The 15,841-nt window shown below is 47.2% G+C and overlaps 1 protein-coding gene across 2 annotated transcripts; it reads right to left on the bottom strand.

Annotated features, from left to right (window-relative positions):
- Positions 1-184: 184 nt before the first annotated feature.
- On the bottom strand, positions 185-14,715 carry C13H11orf52 (chromosome 13 C11orf52 homolog). Of its 2 annotated transcripts, none has more exons than XM_050922039.1 (4): positions 14,577-14,715; positions 5,991-6,031; positions 4,397-4,443; positions 185-3,794 (listed from the first exon to the last, which is right to left on the bottom strand). In XM_050922039.1, exons 1-4 carry the CDS (start codon positions 14,606-14,608, stop codon positions 3,543-3,545), a joined length of 372 nt encoding a protein of 123 aa, XP_050777996.1. In that variant the 5' UTR covers positions 14,609-14,715; the 3' UTR covers positions 185-3,542. The 2 variants fall into 2 exon arrangements, with proteins under 2 accessions (XP_050777996.1, XP_050777998.1); XM_050922041.1 differs by having other exon boundaries at positions 185-3,791.
- Positions 14,716-15,841: the final 1,126 nt, after the last annotated feature.

Below are 15,841 nucleotides of genomic sequence, written 5' to 3'. Positions count from 1 at the left end.
GGTGTACTGAGTACCAGGGGGCCCACTGCTCTGGGCACCCAGCAACCCAGCTGGGGTGGTCATCTGGGGAGGATACAGGTGGTGGTGCTGGGGTATCAGGGTGATGGGTGCCAAAATGATAGTAGATGGGACAGAAATATCTCATCGCAAATGGTGAGGATCCAGCAACAACACAACTTCCAGCTTAGCTATAAAAATATTTATTTTCCAATTGTAAAATCAGCAGTCCCTGCTTCTGATACCCAGCAGTTATGCAGCAGAGCCAGACAGCAAGGCAGAGGGGGACTGTACAAATTCTTCATTAGCCATTTCTGACCCAAACTCAGCAATTAATAATATCACACTTAATTCAGTCAGATATTGGGCAGAAATTCTCTTGCTATGCTACAGAGATAGTCTGTTTAATGTGCCTAAAGACAACATTTTAGAAATGTTGTTTTAATGTTTTAGTAAATCATGTCATTGTATGTTTATTATATACATCAGCATTTCTAAATAAGAGTGATTCAGCATACAAACAGATTTCACTGTAAATGAGTATTGGCTTCACATTTTCTGAAAGTACACAAGAATAATTTTCCTTCACACTATTTATTTTAATAACAAAGTGTCGGAAATCTCCTTCTCATCACTGGTGGCACTGATGAACCTGTATCTGCCATGTATGCATGTGAATAGCTTTATACATGTGTTGTGCATAAGTACAGGAACGAGGTGCATATCACCATAATGACCATTTTAAAAGTGCAGTTTCATTAGTTAAAAGTACAATTAAGCCTCAAACATGAAAGGAACATTTGATTTCACACTCATTTAACTCAAACTGAACAAGCCCAGAAAACAAAAGATGTTTGCAAAATATGTTAACATTCAGTGCAAAAACAAGTCCTTCAGAGAAATCATTTCTAAACATGTACGTTCACATTTTATCTATTTGAGGACTGTTGAACAGGCAAAATTACTGTATTATTTCTGTTTCTATAGAGCGCATTTTATTATCTCTAAGATACACTGTACCTCTAGAAACAACATGGAGTACCAGCTAAGCATGAAAGCTAGAATTCCCCAGGAAATCTGAGATAAAATACCAGTCCACGTGTTGAGGAGCTCATTAAAAGATAGTGGTAACAGCAACAGAAACTAATACAGAATACAAAAGAGCCAGAGGTACAATTAATCCACAGATCAATAGAATCAACTGACATGCCCAGCAAACAAGTTCCTTAGGGCCAGACTCTGTTCTTATTTACACCAACTACAACCTGGACCAACTCTATTGACTTGTGGATTTCCCCCAGTGTAACTGAAATCAGAATCTGGCCCTTACTGTTTGTCCTATGCTCTATTTGTATGGCTCACTTTCCCATTCCCAGCTCTGCATTCCAGGGGGGAGAACTTCAGATCAGAAACAGATTCTTTGCAGAACATTTTGCGACAGCTGGTTGCTTCACTCAGAACTAGAGCATAATTTGTTCTCAAATGAGCCCCATTCATTTTTGGATGGATATGCAGGTACATGCCCAGTTTCACCACTAAATGACAAACTACCGAGCTGCCAGCATTCTGCATGGCTACCCACTAGCCTTTAGGTGGACTTGGCACCAAGGGTGCATGGTGTCAAAAGAGACCACCCATTTCTGCCATTAGTAGACGAGCAGATGGGAAGTGTCCTATGCCATGTGTTCCTATATCAAGGAGGTTATGGTTGCAAAGGAAGGCTCCTCACTAAGTGATAATCTATATTTAATAAGGTTTATATAAAACCTTTATAATAAAATTATTTCATCCTGCACTGGCTGAGGGAGGTTGAATTAGATAATGGTGAACTAATGGCTCTTTCTAGTTCTAATATTGGTGATTCTATGGAAAGATGTAGTTGCTTGCTACTCCCACAGTCTAGCATGCACAAGATTTGGGTTTGAGATCCCATTTCCATCCTTGAATACTGGGCCAGCAGGGGCAAAGCACTCAGCCTGTCTCTTGTAATGAGGGAGTGCCCGGTGCCACAAAGTCGCACTGGCCAAAGGCCATCCATTCCCCCTTGGTCAGAAGGATGGGTGATCATGCAGGGCCTGGAGAGTGCGGGGATATGGGGGAGAAAAGGGAGAATCCTTGGAGCTTTAGGAGGGAGTCAGAAGAACTAACCCTCACAGTAATATGGGGCTTTATCCGGCAAACCTGACTATAGGCATAGCACTTCCATTGAAGTCTTTGGGACTTCATAGGTGAACAAAAGCCATTCAGGCGAAAAGATTGCAAGACTGGTCCCCAAAATATCTCCATGGTAACATACAGATATCAGTACCTCTCTTCTTTTTTTACTGTACAGTAACTCATACTGACCACACTCAGGTCTTTAGTTAATAAAGTTGTTGTAGGCAAAATGGAATTTGATTATAAACTTTACGAAACTCCTCATTTTCAAATACTGGTATTTGACCAGGATGTCCCAAATCCTGCAGTGAGCCACTCAGATCAGCACATAGGTGCACAAAGTTTCATTTAACAGTGTAAAGTTCTGGTTTAAGTTTGGAAACCCTGTTTAGGCGACAACGTTGGAAATTCAGCCCATAATTTAACCCCTGCCATGGAGGGATGCAGGAACCTACTGGATTATTGCTAAACGACATTATTAAGAATCAATATTATTAATCTATAAACAAAATCTCAAATGTATATTGGTGAGGGGGTGTCTAGCATGAGCCCTGTGCTACGGGAGATTATGACGCCATCTGCTACCATGACACAGGAAGGAAGAAGAAAGGGTCCTAAACCCTATCTGAGGTTGGCTATGATTCATCCCCATAGCTAAGAGCTTCTCATTCCCTTTCAGGGTCAAGGATCTACATCTGTAACCATCGTACTGCTGAAAGGGCTGCTTTATAGCCATGTCTAGACCCTGCATTCCTGCTCTTAGCATTGCAGAGTACTGTGCATGGTGGGAACACACTGCTTCATTGGGGAAATGGTATGGAGTTAGTGTCTGAAGCATGCCAAGTGGAAGGGCTAGTGTTTGCAGCATGCACAGAGCGACACGGTCCATGCAATTTCCTCACAGTATCACCCACCTGTCATTTTCTGTAACAGCTGCAGGGTTTTCTTAATGTTGAAACAAAATCCAGTGGCAAACATTTCACTTGTTCTAACTTATCTAATCCTTTGTTCTGGGTTTCCAGATCTGCCTTATTATGGTGCTGGGCTAATCCTCCTGCCATACCATGAACCACCTTCCCATGGCATTGGGCTATGATTTCATTAGACAGGGAGCAGCTTTACTTTCTAGAGGGGCCCAAAGAGACATCCTTCCAGCCTCAGAAACATCCCTGACGTTTCTAAAGGGGTAAGTTGGATTTTCTCAGCAAAACCCAACGAAAAGTTTTATTCAGTTACGACAAATATTAGAGTCCTTCAAAACCAAATACAACTGGAGGATCCAGGTTCTCTGCACATTCTCAGAGAGACCCATGCATCCATGGTACAGGCTTGAATCTACGGCATCTCAGTCTGTGAAACACTTTTGCTGAAGGAGGCTGCTGCACCTCTTACACCAGGGTCCCATTTCTGCTGTCGTATTTCACTCTGGGATAGGGGAAGTTAAGGGTGGCATACTCCGTTGCATTCTGTATTTGCAAGTTCTTCACCTCTTGGGCTGAGCGCTCCCGGGCCCTGGTGAACACCTGGATATCTGCATAGTGCACACTGTCATCACGCTTCACATTCCTGGGCTTGTTCACAGTAGCATATACTGGAAACTCCGAGACGTCATCGTACGTGTGAGCAGCCTCCAGGCCCTTCTGGAAAAAGAGTGCTAGAGAATCAGCTCCCCATTCTTTCCCCCCATCCCACACTGTGGGCTCACAGGAGGGCTCAACACTACTCCCTTCTTGAACCTGGCGTCAACCAAAAGGCTATGCCAGCTCTCCATAGACTGCAACATGCTGCCTCCAAACCATTCTCAGTCCCTGCCAGCCTGGCAATGGGAACTACCCTAGGGGTTGAGCATGCAGCTCCCAAAGCTTTCCCAGCCCCGCTAGCCCAGAAAGTAAGGGTGTGTCTATACAGCAATCAGGAAGCATAACTGCAGCATGTGCAGGCAGACCCAAGCTCGCTTCGATTGAGCTAGCTCGCTAAAAAGCAATTCAGCCACTTGAGCTAGCTCGCTAAAAAGCAATTCAGCCACTCAAGTACAATATTTCCCAGGATCCTAGGTATGTACTTGAGCAGCTCGCTTGTGCCATTGACGCTACATGGCTATTTTTATTAAGCTAGCTCAATCAAAACTACCTTGTGTGAGTCTACCCTTGCTGTCCCAGTTCCAATGCAGATGTACCCTGAAAGGCTGAATACTGTATTTTCAGCTTGTCTGTTTAGTAAAATGTCTTTAGGGGCCATTTACCTTCCTGTCATCCTGGTGCGGTTGGCTCATCTGTTTTGCTCTAGTGCCTGCAAAAGAAACACCAGACAATCAGGGTGATTTAACTGGCGGGTATTGCTCCTTCTTATGCATATCACAGCAATGGTGTCCAGTACACAGGCTCTCTCCACTGGGCCCTTTTCAAATTTCCAGCCCAGTTAAGTCCCCACTGAATCATGTCTTCACAGCATGCCTCACACAAGAAAGCCCAGGCCTGTTCTTTTTGGAAAATGAGCTTTCCAGAGAGGACAACGTGCTGTGGACCATAAAGTGCCTAGTAGGAGGTACACACCACAGACAGCGTCAGGCCTTCTGAGCATCTCAGATCCACGGTTTGTCTATACCCATTTTGTCCTTTGCTATTTGGCAAATGTGTTTTGCAGGGTCTGGTTCTAGGGCTGTTGGTTTATTTCTCTGTGTTCCTAGCTGTTGTTTGCAGCTCTAGGAAGAGTGCTAAGCTGCGGATGCTGCACAGCCAACTGAGGGTGCTCACACACCCTTTGGTTTGCAGCAAAACGGCAATTTAAGTCCTTTTTGGCATGAGATTTAGCCATTTTAAACATGTTTAGAATTTTCAGAAGCTCCCTCACAAAATCCTAAAACATTCCTAAGGCACTTTAGGTGAAAGACTAGGAGTGACACACGAATCCCTTACGACCAGCTTCACACAGCCCTAACATTGTGCTGTCATTGTCCAGCTGGAATTGTTTTGTGGATAATTTAGCACAAATGTGGCTATTTACCAAAATGCACAATAACAAATTCCCAAACCCAAAAGCGGTGTCTGTCTGTGAATCATATTTATAATACACACACCCCTTTGGTATGGTATCTACACCAGCATGGACACACCCTCTCCCTTGAGAACTTTGTTCAGGTATGCATCCTGTTAGAAAGTGCATTAACTCTGTCTAGGAGGGAGTAATGATAATAAGGAAAAACAGTGCACTGGGGACTGAATCCTGCACCCACTGAAGTCAATGGTAAAGCTCCCATTGATTTTAATAGGGCAGGATCATGCCCTGCCTGGCGTTCAAAGGTTACTTAGCTGCATTGGGCATTATGTTTTATTCTTGGTGTTTGTCATACTTTCCTGGTGTTTGCCGTGTTACCAGTTTAGGCACCACAACAGGTAGCAACTCCGGAGGCCTGCTGAAGAAAAAAAACCCAAGAGAGAATGCATCTGTCAGGGGCCATGGGAACTCTGCTGCCTCAAGGCCAGAGTTTGGCACTGCTGTCTGTCCCCATGTCATTCTCCTTCCTCATATGCCCATTCCCACCATGTGCAAACCTCATAGCACATACACTTCCCTGCTTTAGGAGGGTGCACCAGACAAGGAAATTTCCAATACATTCTATGAAACCTGTATTCCATTGATCAGGTGGTTCCATCAAGTCTCAGAGTTGACTTGTGTCCAGTCTCAGCATGGCTTCATAGGGAGTGAAACTTGGCATACAGACGATTGGAGGGGATGGGGCCTCTGGAGTTTGAATTAGAATCCAGATTTGTAGCTGTTCTGAGTGGAAGCCACAAGCCTGTGGGACTGTTCTCCACAGATGTTTCACAAACCCTTACCTTGCTTTTCTTTTTTTCTTTTAAAAGGTGAAGGACATCTCCTGAAATCAGAGAGAGAAGACGGTTAACACTGCAAGGCCTGAGTCTCTCCTATCATTGCATGTACATGTAAAAACACACGCATGTCGCCCAGACACCGCATTTGGGAATAACGTGAAAGAAACCTAAAAGCTCCCTGAAAGTATGTCAATGGGCACTAGGGAACTTTCAGTGCGCAGCAGCAGGGTCCACATGGCCACTTGGTGTACAGCAAGCGTGCAGGAGGATACCCCAGCTTGTTGTACACTAACTACCCCTGTAGCTGTGTAGACACACCCCAAGAGCCATTAGCCCAAGCAAGACTCTCCCAGTTGCAATTACCTAGGAGCTGTCCTGTGGAAAGTGTTACTGAATTAACCCACAAGACTGCAGGGTCTGAGACAGCCCTCTCACTGTAGGACTTCTGTTTAAAATTGCTCACCTGAGGCAGCCATGGGAGAAGCCCAGACTGGAGTTTGAGTTTTAGTCTTGACTCTAACTTCCCTGTACAGAAGAAGAATTGTTTTGTTTTTTACAGAAACTTAATAGTACTCAGTGGAAATCACCCTGCAAGATAGGAGGATTTCAAAAACGGCTGAGTCTGTAAAGGTAAATTAATTCTGCTTCCTAGTGTTCCCTTAGGTTGTTTGAGACCCACCAAATTCCTTCTCTATTGTGATCCAATAAGGATTTGGCCCCAGCTCTCTTGAGAGTGGTTCTGATGAGGCATCTCTGCCAGTTCTCCTGACTCAGGGAATCACATTCTGGAGATCCTGCAATGCCTGCAGTGGTCAGTGTGAACACAATGGTCCCTCGGATTCTGTGCACACATCTCCCACTAGCTGATGGGCTTGAGGTTCTCCAGGAGGTGCAGGAACTCACTGGGCTGTGCCCCCCAATAAGACCTTGGAGAAGCAGCTTTCCCTGGATGGGAAATGCCTGCATGAAGTGATGACACAGAATCCCACTGTCCCTGGGGCTCCTCCAGGGGACACCAGATGTGGATCTGAGATTTTTGGGTTCATGTGTCAAGGGTAGGTGCTGGTCACTCTTGTGTATTGTCCCTTGGCCACCTGACTCTCTGTCCCCGCACAGAACAGGGAGGCAAGATTTGAGCCTCACAACTGTCTAATCCACACAGATCCATGGAACTGAATTAAAGCACTGATGGTGATTAACTTGTCAAGCCAAACACCTAGCTCTGTAGTTTGCCTGTGTGACCAGCCATCTCTGCCTTTGCTGCACTCTCTCCCATTTCCAAGGGCCAGGAATTGTCTCTTGTTAGGATAGCTCTAACGCAAACAGATCTATGGGACTATCACCCCAAATGGGCAAAGACGTGCCATCTCTGGGTGGCCCAAATGGAATGGCAGGTGAAGTCTCAATTTCAATGACAGCCACTCAGAAAGGAGCTTCTGCGGAGATCATAACATCTCTACTTGTGTGGAGAAGCTGGTTCCTGACTGGCCATAGGAGCTGGAGACACTGATTAGGTTCTGCTATTTAAAAATTACAACTACATTCTACGGAAAAGAGCCCAAACACTTCAGTAACACCTTAGCAACACCACAACAACACAGCCCAGAGATGGAGTGACACTGTGGCAACACAGCCCAAAGCCACCACAACACCATAGCGACAGAGCCCAGAGCTCAAGAGATACCACAATGATATGGCCCAGAACTGGCCTGACGCCATGGCAACATGGCCCAGAGACGGGACAATACTGTGGGGATGCCCCCATGAGCTGGAGTGACACTGTGCTGTGATAATGCCTTTATGAGCTGTAATGATACCATAGTAACACTGTTGAGAGCTGCAACCAGAGAAACAGAGAGAGGAGAATGACAAGGAGTCCCTGTTGCTAAGATACCTGAGTCTAACAACTCCATTTCTGTGGAAGGATTGGAAATGCCGGGGCCTGCTGGGTACCCTTCCAGAGTTAGCAGCTCCGTGACGTGCTGTGCATATACCCTGCTTTCCCCAGGAAGCCCTGGCAGCCGGGGAGAGGCACAGCAGTCACAGACAAAGAAGCAGGGTCTAGCCAAGGGGGCTTGCTCACCGCCCCAAAGCAGAACTTGGAGTACAGACACAGTGGGCCAGACTGGCCCTCGGGGGAAATTTGTGCACCTCAAACCTGTGTTCTGCCTTTGCGGGGGGAGAGATCTTTGGTGGAGCCTGGTGCCATATCATCTGTACCCTACAGATGACGTCAAACATGTACCCACCTCCCGCAGCTACTTGGACAGTCCAATATGCACATACTCCCAAAAACGAGCGAGAACCATTTAGATTGGACTGCTATGAGATCAAAGGCTCTGGGTGCTGAGGATAGTCTAGGATTGTCACAAAACATTTTCTCCTGGGGCCAGGGGCCAGTTTGCCGCCCCGAAAGCTCCAAACCTTGCAGCTCCTCCCTGATTCAAGAAACAGGCGCATATGGAACATACGCTTCTTAAGGATCCCAGGTAATTTTACCCTTACTGCAAGTCTTTGGACTAAACAGAACCAGAGCAAACAAAACTGTGCGCTCCACAGAGCTGAGCCAAATCCTGGTCTCAGCTCCCTCATTAGGACCAGAGAGAGACAGGTCAAACATAGAGACATCCCAGTAGTGCACTGAACAAGTGTGAAATTCATCCCTAGAGGAACATCACTGACGTTAGCAGAGTTACACAGGTCTGAATATGGCCCTAGGAGCACACGCTGTCTCTCTGTGCAGATATGTGTCACGTTCTGAGCCAGATGCATGAAGCAAATGTTATCATTCCGTAAAGCTAGAAGGACCAGAAGAAAGCAGGTGCCAATCCTTATATGGCTAGTAACATGCTAGCATGTACATCCAGCCCTGGACTCTGTCCAGCACGCTAGGCCTTGGAGGCTCCCAGAGCTGGGCTGTGTCTTTGCTGCAGCACAGGGGCTGGGCTGCACACATGGGGCTACAGCTTTTAAAGAATGGAAGAAAATCACTGGAGAGTATCCCAGGAGCATGTGGCTTTGTGTGTCCCACAGGGTTTGCATTACCCACCCCAGCCATGCCCAGGGGCAGTGCAGTACCTGAAGGAGCTCTGTGCTTTCTAGCTTTAAAGACCCAGATGGAAGGGCGTTAATAGCCTTTGGTTTTGTACCAACCATGTGAAGGAAGGAAGCGAATTATGCACTGAGAGGTTTTAATAATGGGCAGTAGTGATCAACCATTGTCCTGCTGCAGTATAGGGAGGCAAAATCAGCCTAGGTGGATGAAGGGCAGTTCCCACTGAAATCGGTGGGCTTGCAGCCAGTGACGCTGCTGAGTTTGGCCCACCGTCTGCAAACAGCTCAGGCGCCATGTGAGCTGAAAGGCTATATGAAAATGAGATGGGTTATTATTATGAATACCCAGCCCTGCTACTGTCACTGATGCCCTTCAGTTCACCACCCTCCTCCGGCCACGCCCTGTGTATGTGACCAACACAGCAGGAGCTGTACCTTGTTGCAAGAGCTATGCTGAGATCACTGAAGACGCTGTTAACACAAGCAAGAAGAGACCAAACTCCTTCCAAGACAAGGCTGGAGTTTATCCTGCGGAAAAGGGCTGCTGCTCTGAGCAACACTGTTCTATTTTGAAATGGTTCCTGCATTGCCCTGTCAGCTCCCTATGCCCTCCCATGTATGGCACCAGCCCCAACAGGGAAGCAGCTCCAGCACTGACTCTTATGAGTTGCCTTGCCCAGCTTCTGGACTCTGGAGTTGGTTGATCCTTTGCAGCATGCAGGAAGGTCGGCAGTATAATTAAAATAGCTCAACTTTAAATATAATCAGCAGAGTCTCTGGCCAGTTCCCTGAGATGCAGGGTTCAGTATCAGCTTTCCAAGCTGCTTTCACCTGTTTTGCTTGCCCTCCTTTGTGGACACAGTTTAGCAGCCAGTCTGCAGGCAGGAGTTATTCTGAGGCTGTCTGCAGGCTAACAATCTCCCCATCTCAGATCTGCTGTAATCAGAATGGACAAGGGAAGGGAAGCAAGAACAGGACACAGCTCTTCCCATTTCCATTCAAAGAGACCATAAACGTTCGGCCCAAATCACACTCCATCACATGCCCATCTGGGCCTGCACCCCCTGCATGCACACACACCTACACCCCGCGTACCCCACTGATACACACCTGCTTCTACACTCCACCTCGTCAACACCCAGGATCCTACACCCGATCACACAGGCACAGACTTGGTCACACAGATTTCTGCACTGCATCCTATCTCACACACACAAATCTGTTTATACAGCCTCCCCCATCCTAAAACTCATCACATATCTCCACTTACTGCCCATCACACACCCCACCGATCAACTCTCTCTCTCTGTTGTGTGACACCCCACTGCCCCATCACAGGCTCAAACACCTTATGATGGCAATATTCCCTTTTTTTCTATTCGTTGCATTTAATAGAGCTTGAGAAAACAGCAAAGTCCGAGAGGCTTTGTACATCCTTGTTTGCAGAGAATAGTCTGATGCTGAATGTTTCCTTCCTTCAATGAGAAATTAAGGAATATGTGGCCTAGGGCAGTGGTTCTATCAGGGGTACACATACTCCTGGGGGTACATAGAGGTCTTCCAGGGGGTACATCAACTCCGCTAGATAATTGCCTATTTTATAACAGGCAACAGAAAAAGCACTAGTGAAGTCAGTACAAACAAATTCCATACAATGACTTGTTTATTCTACTTTATATATGATACAGTGAAATGTGAGTATAATATTTATATTCCAATTGATTTATTTTACAATAATATGGTAAAAAGAAAGTCAGCAATTCATCAGTAATAGTGGGTTGAAACTTCTGTTTCTTTCTGTCTGATTTTGTAAGCAAGTTAGTTTCTAAGTGAGATAAAACATGGGGATATGCAAGACAAATCAGACTCCTGGAAGGGGTACAGTAGACTGAAAAGATTGTGAGTCACTGGCTTAGGGGACACAGTCTCAGTGGAAACACTGTCCAGATGTGTCCAGATGTTAGGTAAAACTTTTTTTTTCTATTACTATTTTTGCCCTAATGGTTCTTTTTAAAAATGATTTCTTAGACTCCAGAAACCATTTGAATTTCTTGCCACCTACTTTCCATTCCCAAGGTAGTCTGTGTTAATAATAATGATTTAGGCTAGGATTTTCAATGGCATTGGGTGCCTAACTCTCTTAGGTCCCTTTGAAAACCTCAGCCTTTATTTAAAAAGCCTTGCTCTCTGCTGAGGCACCTAGGGGGCTGCCCAGGCAGGTAATATGTAGGAATAACAGCAATTTACACACTCTGAAATAGCAAAACTAAAATAAGATACTTAAATGTCAAAGAAAGTGATCCTGATGGTTAGCAGGGCAAGACAAGTGTGTGGAGTTTTTTTATAGCTAGATAACTTGCAATAAAAACACATCTCTTCTTGGATGACAGGAAGGATTGTCCACAGTAATTAGAGCACTAACCTAGGACTTGGGAGAACCTGTGTTCAATTCCCTGCTCTGCTACAGACTTCCTGGGTGAGCCTTGCCAAAGTCACTTTCCCTATCTATAAAAATAAAGACAAGTACAATAATACTTCCCTGCTTCCAGAGGTGCAGAGAAGATAACTACATTAAAGACTGTGCAGGGCTTTGAGAGCCACTGATGAAAAGTGCTATAGAAGAACTAGGTATTATTATTTGGCAGTTAAGTCAAAGCTGCATCTGACCCACTGCTGCAGAGATTATATGGAGCCCATTCTTTTCCTGCTCTTTCCTCTGCCGAACCCTCCAGAGCCCCCATTACCTCGTGTACCTCTCTGCAGAGTGTGGCCAGTCGGAATCTGGAAGTGGAGGTCTCCCCTTTGCTGTGTCTTTCCCCCCATTCTTTGTAGACTCTCAGGAGAAGAGCACTTCTCTGCTTCTTGCTCCCTGATGCAGCCTTTAAGGTATGTGCTTGCTCTGAATTCACGGCCATGCACACATGGCAGCAGAGGGCAAAAGACAGGTCACAGCTTCCAGGAGTCTTTAAGCCAAAGCCCTCTCCACTACACAAAGACCTTACCAGGGAGCAGCAATGAGAGGATAGCATCAGCTTAGGACAGATCAAAAGGCACCAATATAGAAGTGAAGCAGGAAGGAAGCTTGGGACTCTTTGTTCCCTGGATCATTCCTACCTTGCTGTCATTCTCAGGAAACTTAAATGCCTTTTCACAAAGCTCTGGCTAATGATCTCTCAACACCATGTACAGCGTCTATGACATGGAGCCTTGATCTCAGCTGGGGGCTCTAGGTGCTACCATAACACAAATACATACTAATACTGCAGATTGCTGAGTCTTTTGGTGCTCAGTACTCTGCAGGATTAGACCCTAATATCCCTGGCGTTTGGAGGATCAGGCTCTTAGTGCTACCCAGCTGGCAGACATATCAGATTGGCCCCCTACTTTCCAGGCAATCTTTGATACAAAGTCAAGGGGGAACTGGCAGCATCTATCCCAGCACAATTACTACGCAGAGGGGCCCTCAGGAGATAGGCTGCCCCAGGCCCTCCTGCGAAGGGGAAGGCTAGAAAGGTGAGCTCCCAATTAGCTCAGCCCTGCACAGAGATTCACCCCTATTTCAGCGGTGCATGGCCTCCAGATTCTGGTTTCTGTTTCTCTTTGAGGGCAGAGATTGTGTCTACTTCTCTTTGTACAACGCTTGGCACAACAGGGGCCTGACCCCGACTGGGGCCTGTGATGCTTCCTAACAGAAATTACAATGATAACAATCTTCTTTATCCTCCGGAGTCCCTGGCCTCCCTGCAGACTGCCAGTTCACCTGGGAGGGATTACAGCAGAGCACGACCCTTCATTCTTCAGGCAATTCCAGAACATTAACAGATAGCAAAGGATGGCCGGGAAACCCACAGGGCAGGAGATGGAGAGATTGTAATGGAGATGAGGGGTTGTAATGAGCCCTTGGCAAGGGGAGAAGCCAACACCCACCATGGGTACCTGGGCAAGGATAAGTAACCGAGTCACACGCCCTGGTTCCTAGACTACCCCTAGCTCCCATCCCTCAGGCAGGTACAGATTCTTGCATTCCATCCTGACTCCCAGTCCCCACGCGCTCTGACCAATAACCCAAGCCAGGGAATGAACCCAGGAGTCCTGATTCCCAGTTCCAGTCACTAAGCGATGCTGTGTCTCTTTTAAATATTCAAATATTTTAGCAAATGTAATATTACAAAATGAAAACAAAACTATTTATATTTATATATTATGACACCCCCACTCCCACAACCCACCAAGCCAGGGGCTTGACTTCACATAATTCCCTTTCACCTTGGCCAGATTTTCACTGTCATGAACTCACACCCAGGCCACCAAATATTGCACATGGCATCAAACGGTGGTTTATTGTACACCTTTTCAGTAGGCAGGATGGGGCTGGGCCCCACATGAGCTTGAAGGGATCAAGCAAAAACAGCATCTACAAATGTGCCCAGGGCCACTTTCTGGATTTCCTGACTGGAAATAAAGCCCATGCGGATTGGAGGATGGAGACAGAGAAGGAGGCTGCTGCAGTTAGGGGTAAGAGATGCTGAAAGCTGGAGTCAGAGGGGCTGAACCGCAGTACCCTGCCAGAATAAAGGCACCACCAATCCACCCTGAGGGCCCCCTCATGCAGAATGGCCCCTGAGTGCAGGGAGACTCGGGGAGGTGCAGCATTGGCTATGCAGGTCCAGCTGCAGGGAGTGTGGCCAGAACCTTCCTACACCCTATTCCCAGCTGCTGGAATGACCTGCTGGTGTAATGGCAGCAGCCAGGCATGAGTTAGGCCCAGGGCTGGCTTTAGGCCTATTCTACCAATTCCTCCGAATCGGGCCCCGCACCCAGTGAGAATCCCTTCCCTGGCTAGAGGCGCCTTTTTCATTTTTACTAACCCGGCGGCGCTCCGGGTCTTCGGCAGCACTTCGACAGTGGGTCCTTCAGTGCTGCCGAAGACTCGGAGCACCGCCTGTGAGTACAAGCCCCATGCCGGGGCCTCGCCGAAACTACTCGAATTGAGCCCCACACTTCCTAAAGCCGGCCCGGGTTAGGCCTGCCCCTGAGGCTGCTGTAAACTGTGTCTGGAGAGGAATCAACCTCAGCACAGGAGAGAGGTGAAAGTGACCCAAGTACCTCCCCACCCCAGCACCCTAGGCCAGGTTCAGCACCAGAGCAGGCCCAGATCCTCCCCGCTCCCCAGGGAGCAGGAGTCTCCCCTTCTCTGTGCAAGCGTGTCCCTCTCGCCAGCAGAAGTTGGTGCAATAAACGATATTACCTCGCCCACCTTGCCTCTCTGTTGACCTGCTGTGGCCTTCACCCCCCCTTGCCCGGTGGGTGTCAATCACTGCTCACTCCAACCCCTCCGCTGGCTGCACAAGCTAGCACTCTGCCTGTGGTACAGGCCTGCCCCCTGCCCAGGCAGATGGGAGCCCTGGGAACTCAGAGCAGGAAAGCTTTCCCATGCAGTTGGCAAAGTCAGCCAAAACTTTAGCCCTCAGCCGCCCCAGCCTCACCTCCTTTTCCCTGCATGATCCCTCCACCGCCTACAAAACCTGTACTCACCAGCGTCCCGCACAGCTGCAGGAGGTGCCCATGTCGCTCCTGCTTCCATGAAGCAGAAAATGTTTTTCTGAAGTCACAGGGAGAGCAGAGATTGTATTTCCTGGTTCTCTGTTCAGCCCCTGGCAGCTCCAAGGGAGTGTCTGGCAGTGTCAGGTTTCTCTCTATCAGTGAAGCGAAACTTCACTAGGCCTGTGTGTGCCATCTGCTGGAGGGATTTCCAGAGGCGGCTGCTCCTGCCAGCCACTTACTCAGCTCTCCCTGGCACATGGGGAGCTAGGATCAGGTCTCCAGCCTGAACCCTTGAGGGGAAATTCTCCTGTTTGAGCCAACAGGACAAATCTCATCTCTGATATTCTGCGCTCCCCCAGAGTGCGCCGAGCCCCACAGAAATCAGGGAATCGGCACACCCCAGAAATATCCATGATCAGCAGTTAGGGAGCTGGGAGAAAAGATCAGAGACAGGGAATTTTAAATCTCCCTGAATGTGATATGCAATTCCAGGCTAGCTTTTCCCCAGAGGGAAGGGAGCTGTCAGTGCTTTTCATGCTCTGATCATCCTCATCTCAGACAGAACGTCAGAAAAATGTGTAGCATTAAAAGAAAGACCAGTATTACCTGGGGAGTCAGCTAGAGAGGTTTTGTCCAGGGGGATGCTAAACATTAGGGAAGATTGGTCTTCTGGCTAAGGCAGTGGACTGGGTCTCAATTTTCTGCCTCTATCACAGGCTCCTTGTGTAACTTTGGACAAGTTAGTTAGGGCCAGATTTTTGAAGGTATCTAGGTGCCTAAAGATGCAGATAAGTGCCTAGTGGGATCTTCAAAGGACCTCCCATGGGAATTAAGCATCTAGGAACTTTAGAATCCTGCTATGCATCTCTTTGCTTCATTAACCTCCTAAATACCTTTAAAAATGGGGCCTTTAGTGTCTCTGGCCCAGATCCACATAGGTATTTAGGCTCCTAACTCCCATTGATTACTGTGGAAGTTAGGAGCCTAAATACCTTTACAGATCTGGGCCTCAGTTACCTATCTATCAAATGCAGATAAAACCACTTCCTTCACCTGTCTTGTCTACTTAGATTATAAAGCTCTTCAGGGCAGGGGCTGTCTCATGCTATGTATGTGACAGCAGTTAGCATAGCAGGGCCCTGGTCACTAGATTCTTCTGCAATAGAAATGACAACTAATAATAAATGCTCTTATCTTAACATAACTCTGTTGTGGGAATTATCTGCACTCAAAGGCCCAGCCCTGAGTTTGAGCTC

Source organism: Gopherus flavomarginatus, chromosome 13 (assembly GCF_025201925.1).
Source record: "Gopherus flavomarginatus isolate rGopFla2 chromosome 13, rGopFla2.mat.asm, whole genome shotgun sequence".
NCBI lineage: Eukaryota > Metazoa > Chordata > Testudines > Testudinidae > Gopherus > Gopherus flavomarginatus.
Note: the sequence above shows the minus strand (reverse complement) of the source record. Positions and strands in the feature narration are given on the sequence as shown.

Coding starts and splice junctions, on each gene's coding strand:
- C13H11orf52 (XM_050922039.1), bottom strand. CDS start 14,608: ATGGGCACCTCCTGCAGCTGTGCGGGACGCTG. Junction 4,444..5,990: donor AAGAAAAAAAGAAAAGCAAG/GTAAGGGTTTGT, acceptor TTTCTTTTGCAG/GCACTAGAGCAAAACAGATG. Junction 3,795..4,396: donor CGCACCAGGATGACAGGAAG/GTAAATGGCCCC, acceptor CTCTTTTTCCAG/AAGGGCCTGGAGGCTGCTCA.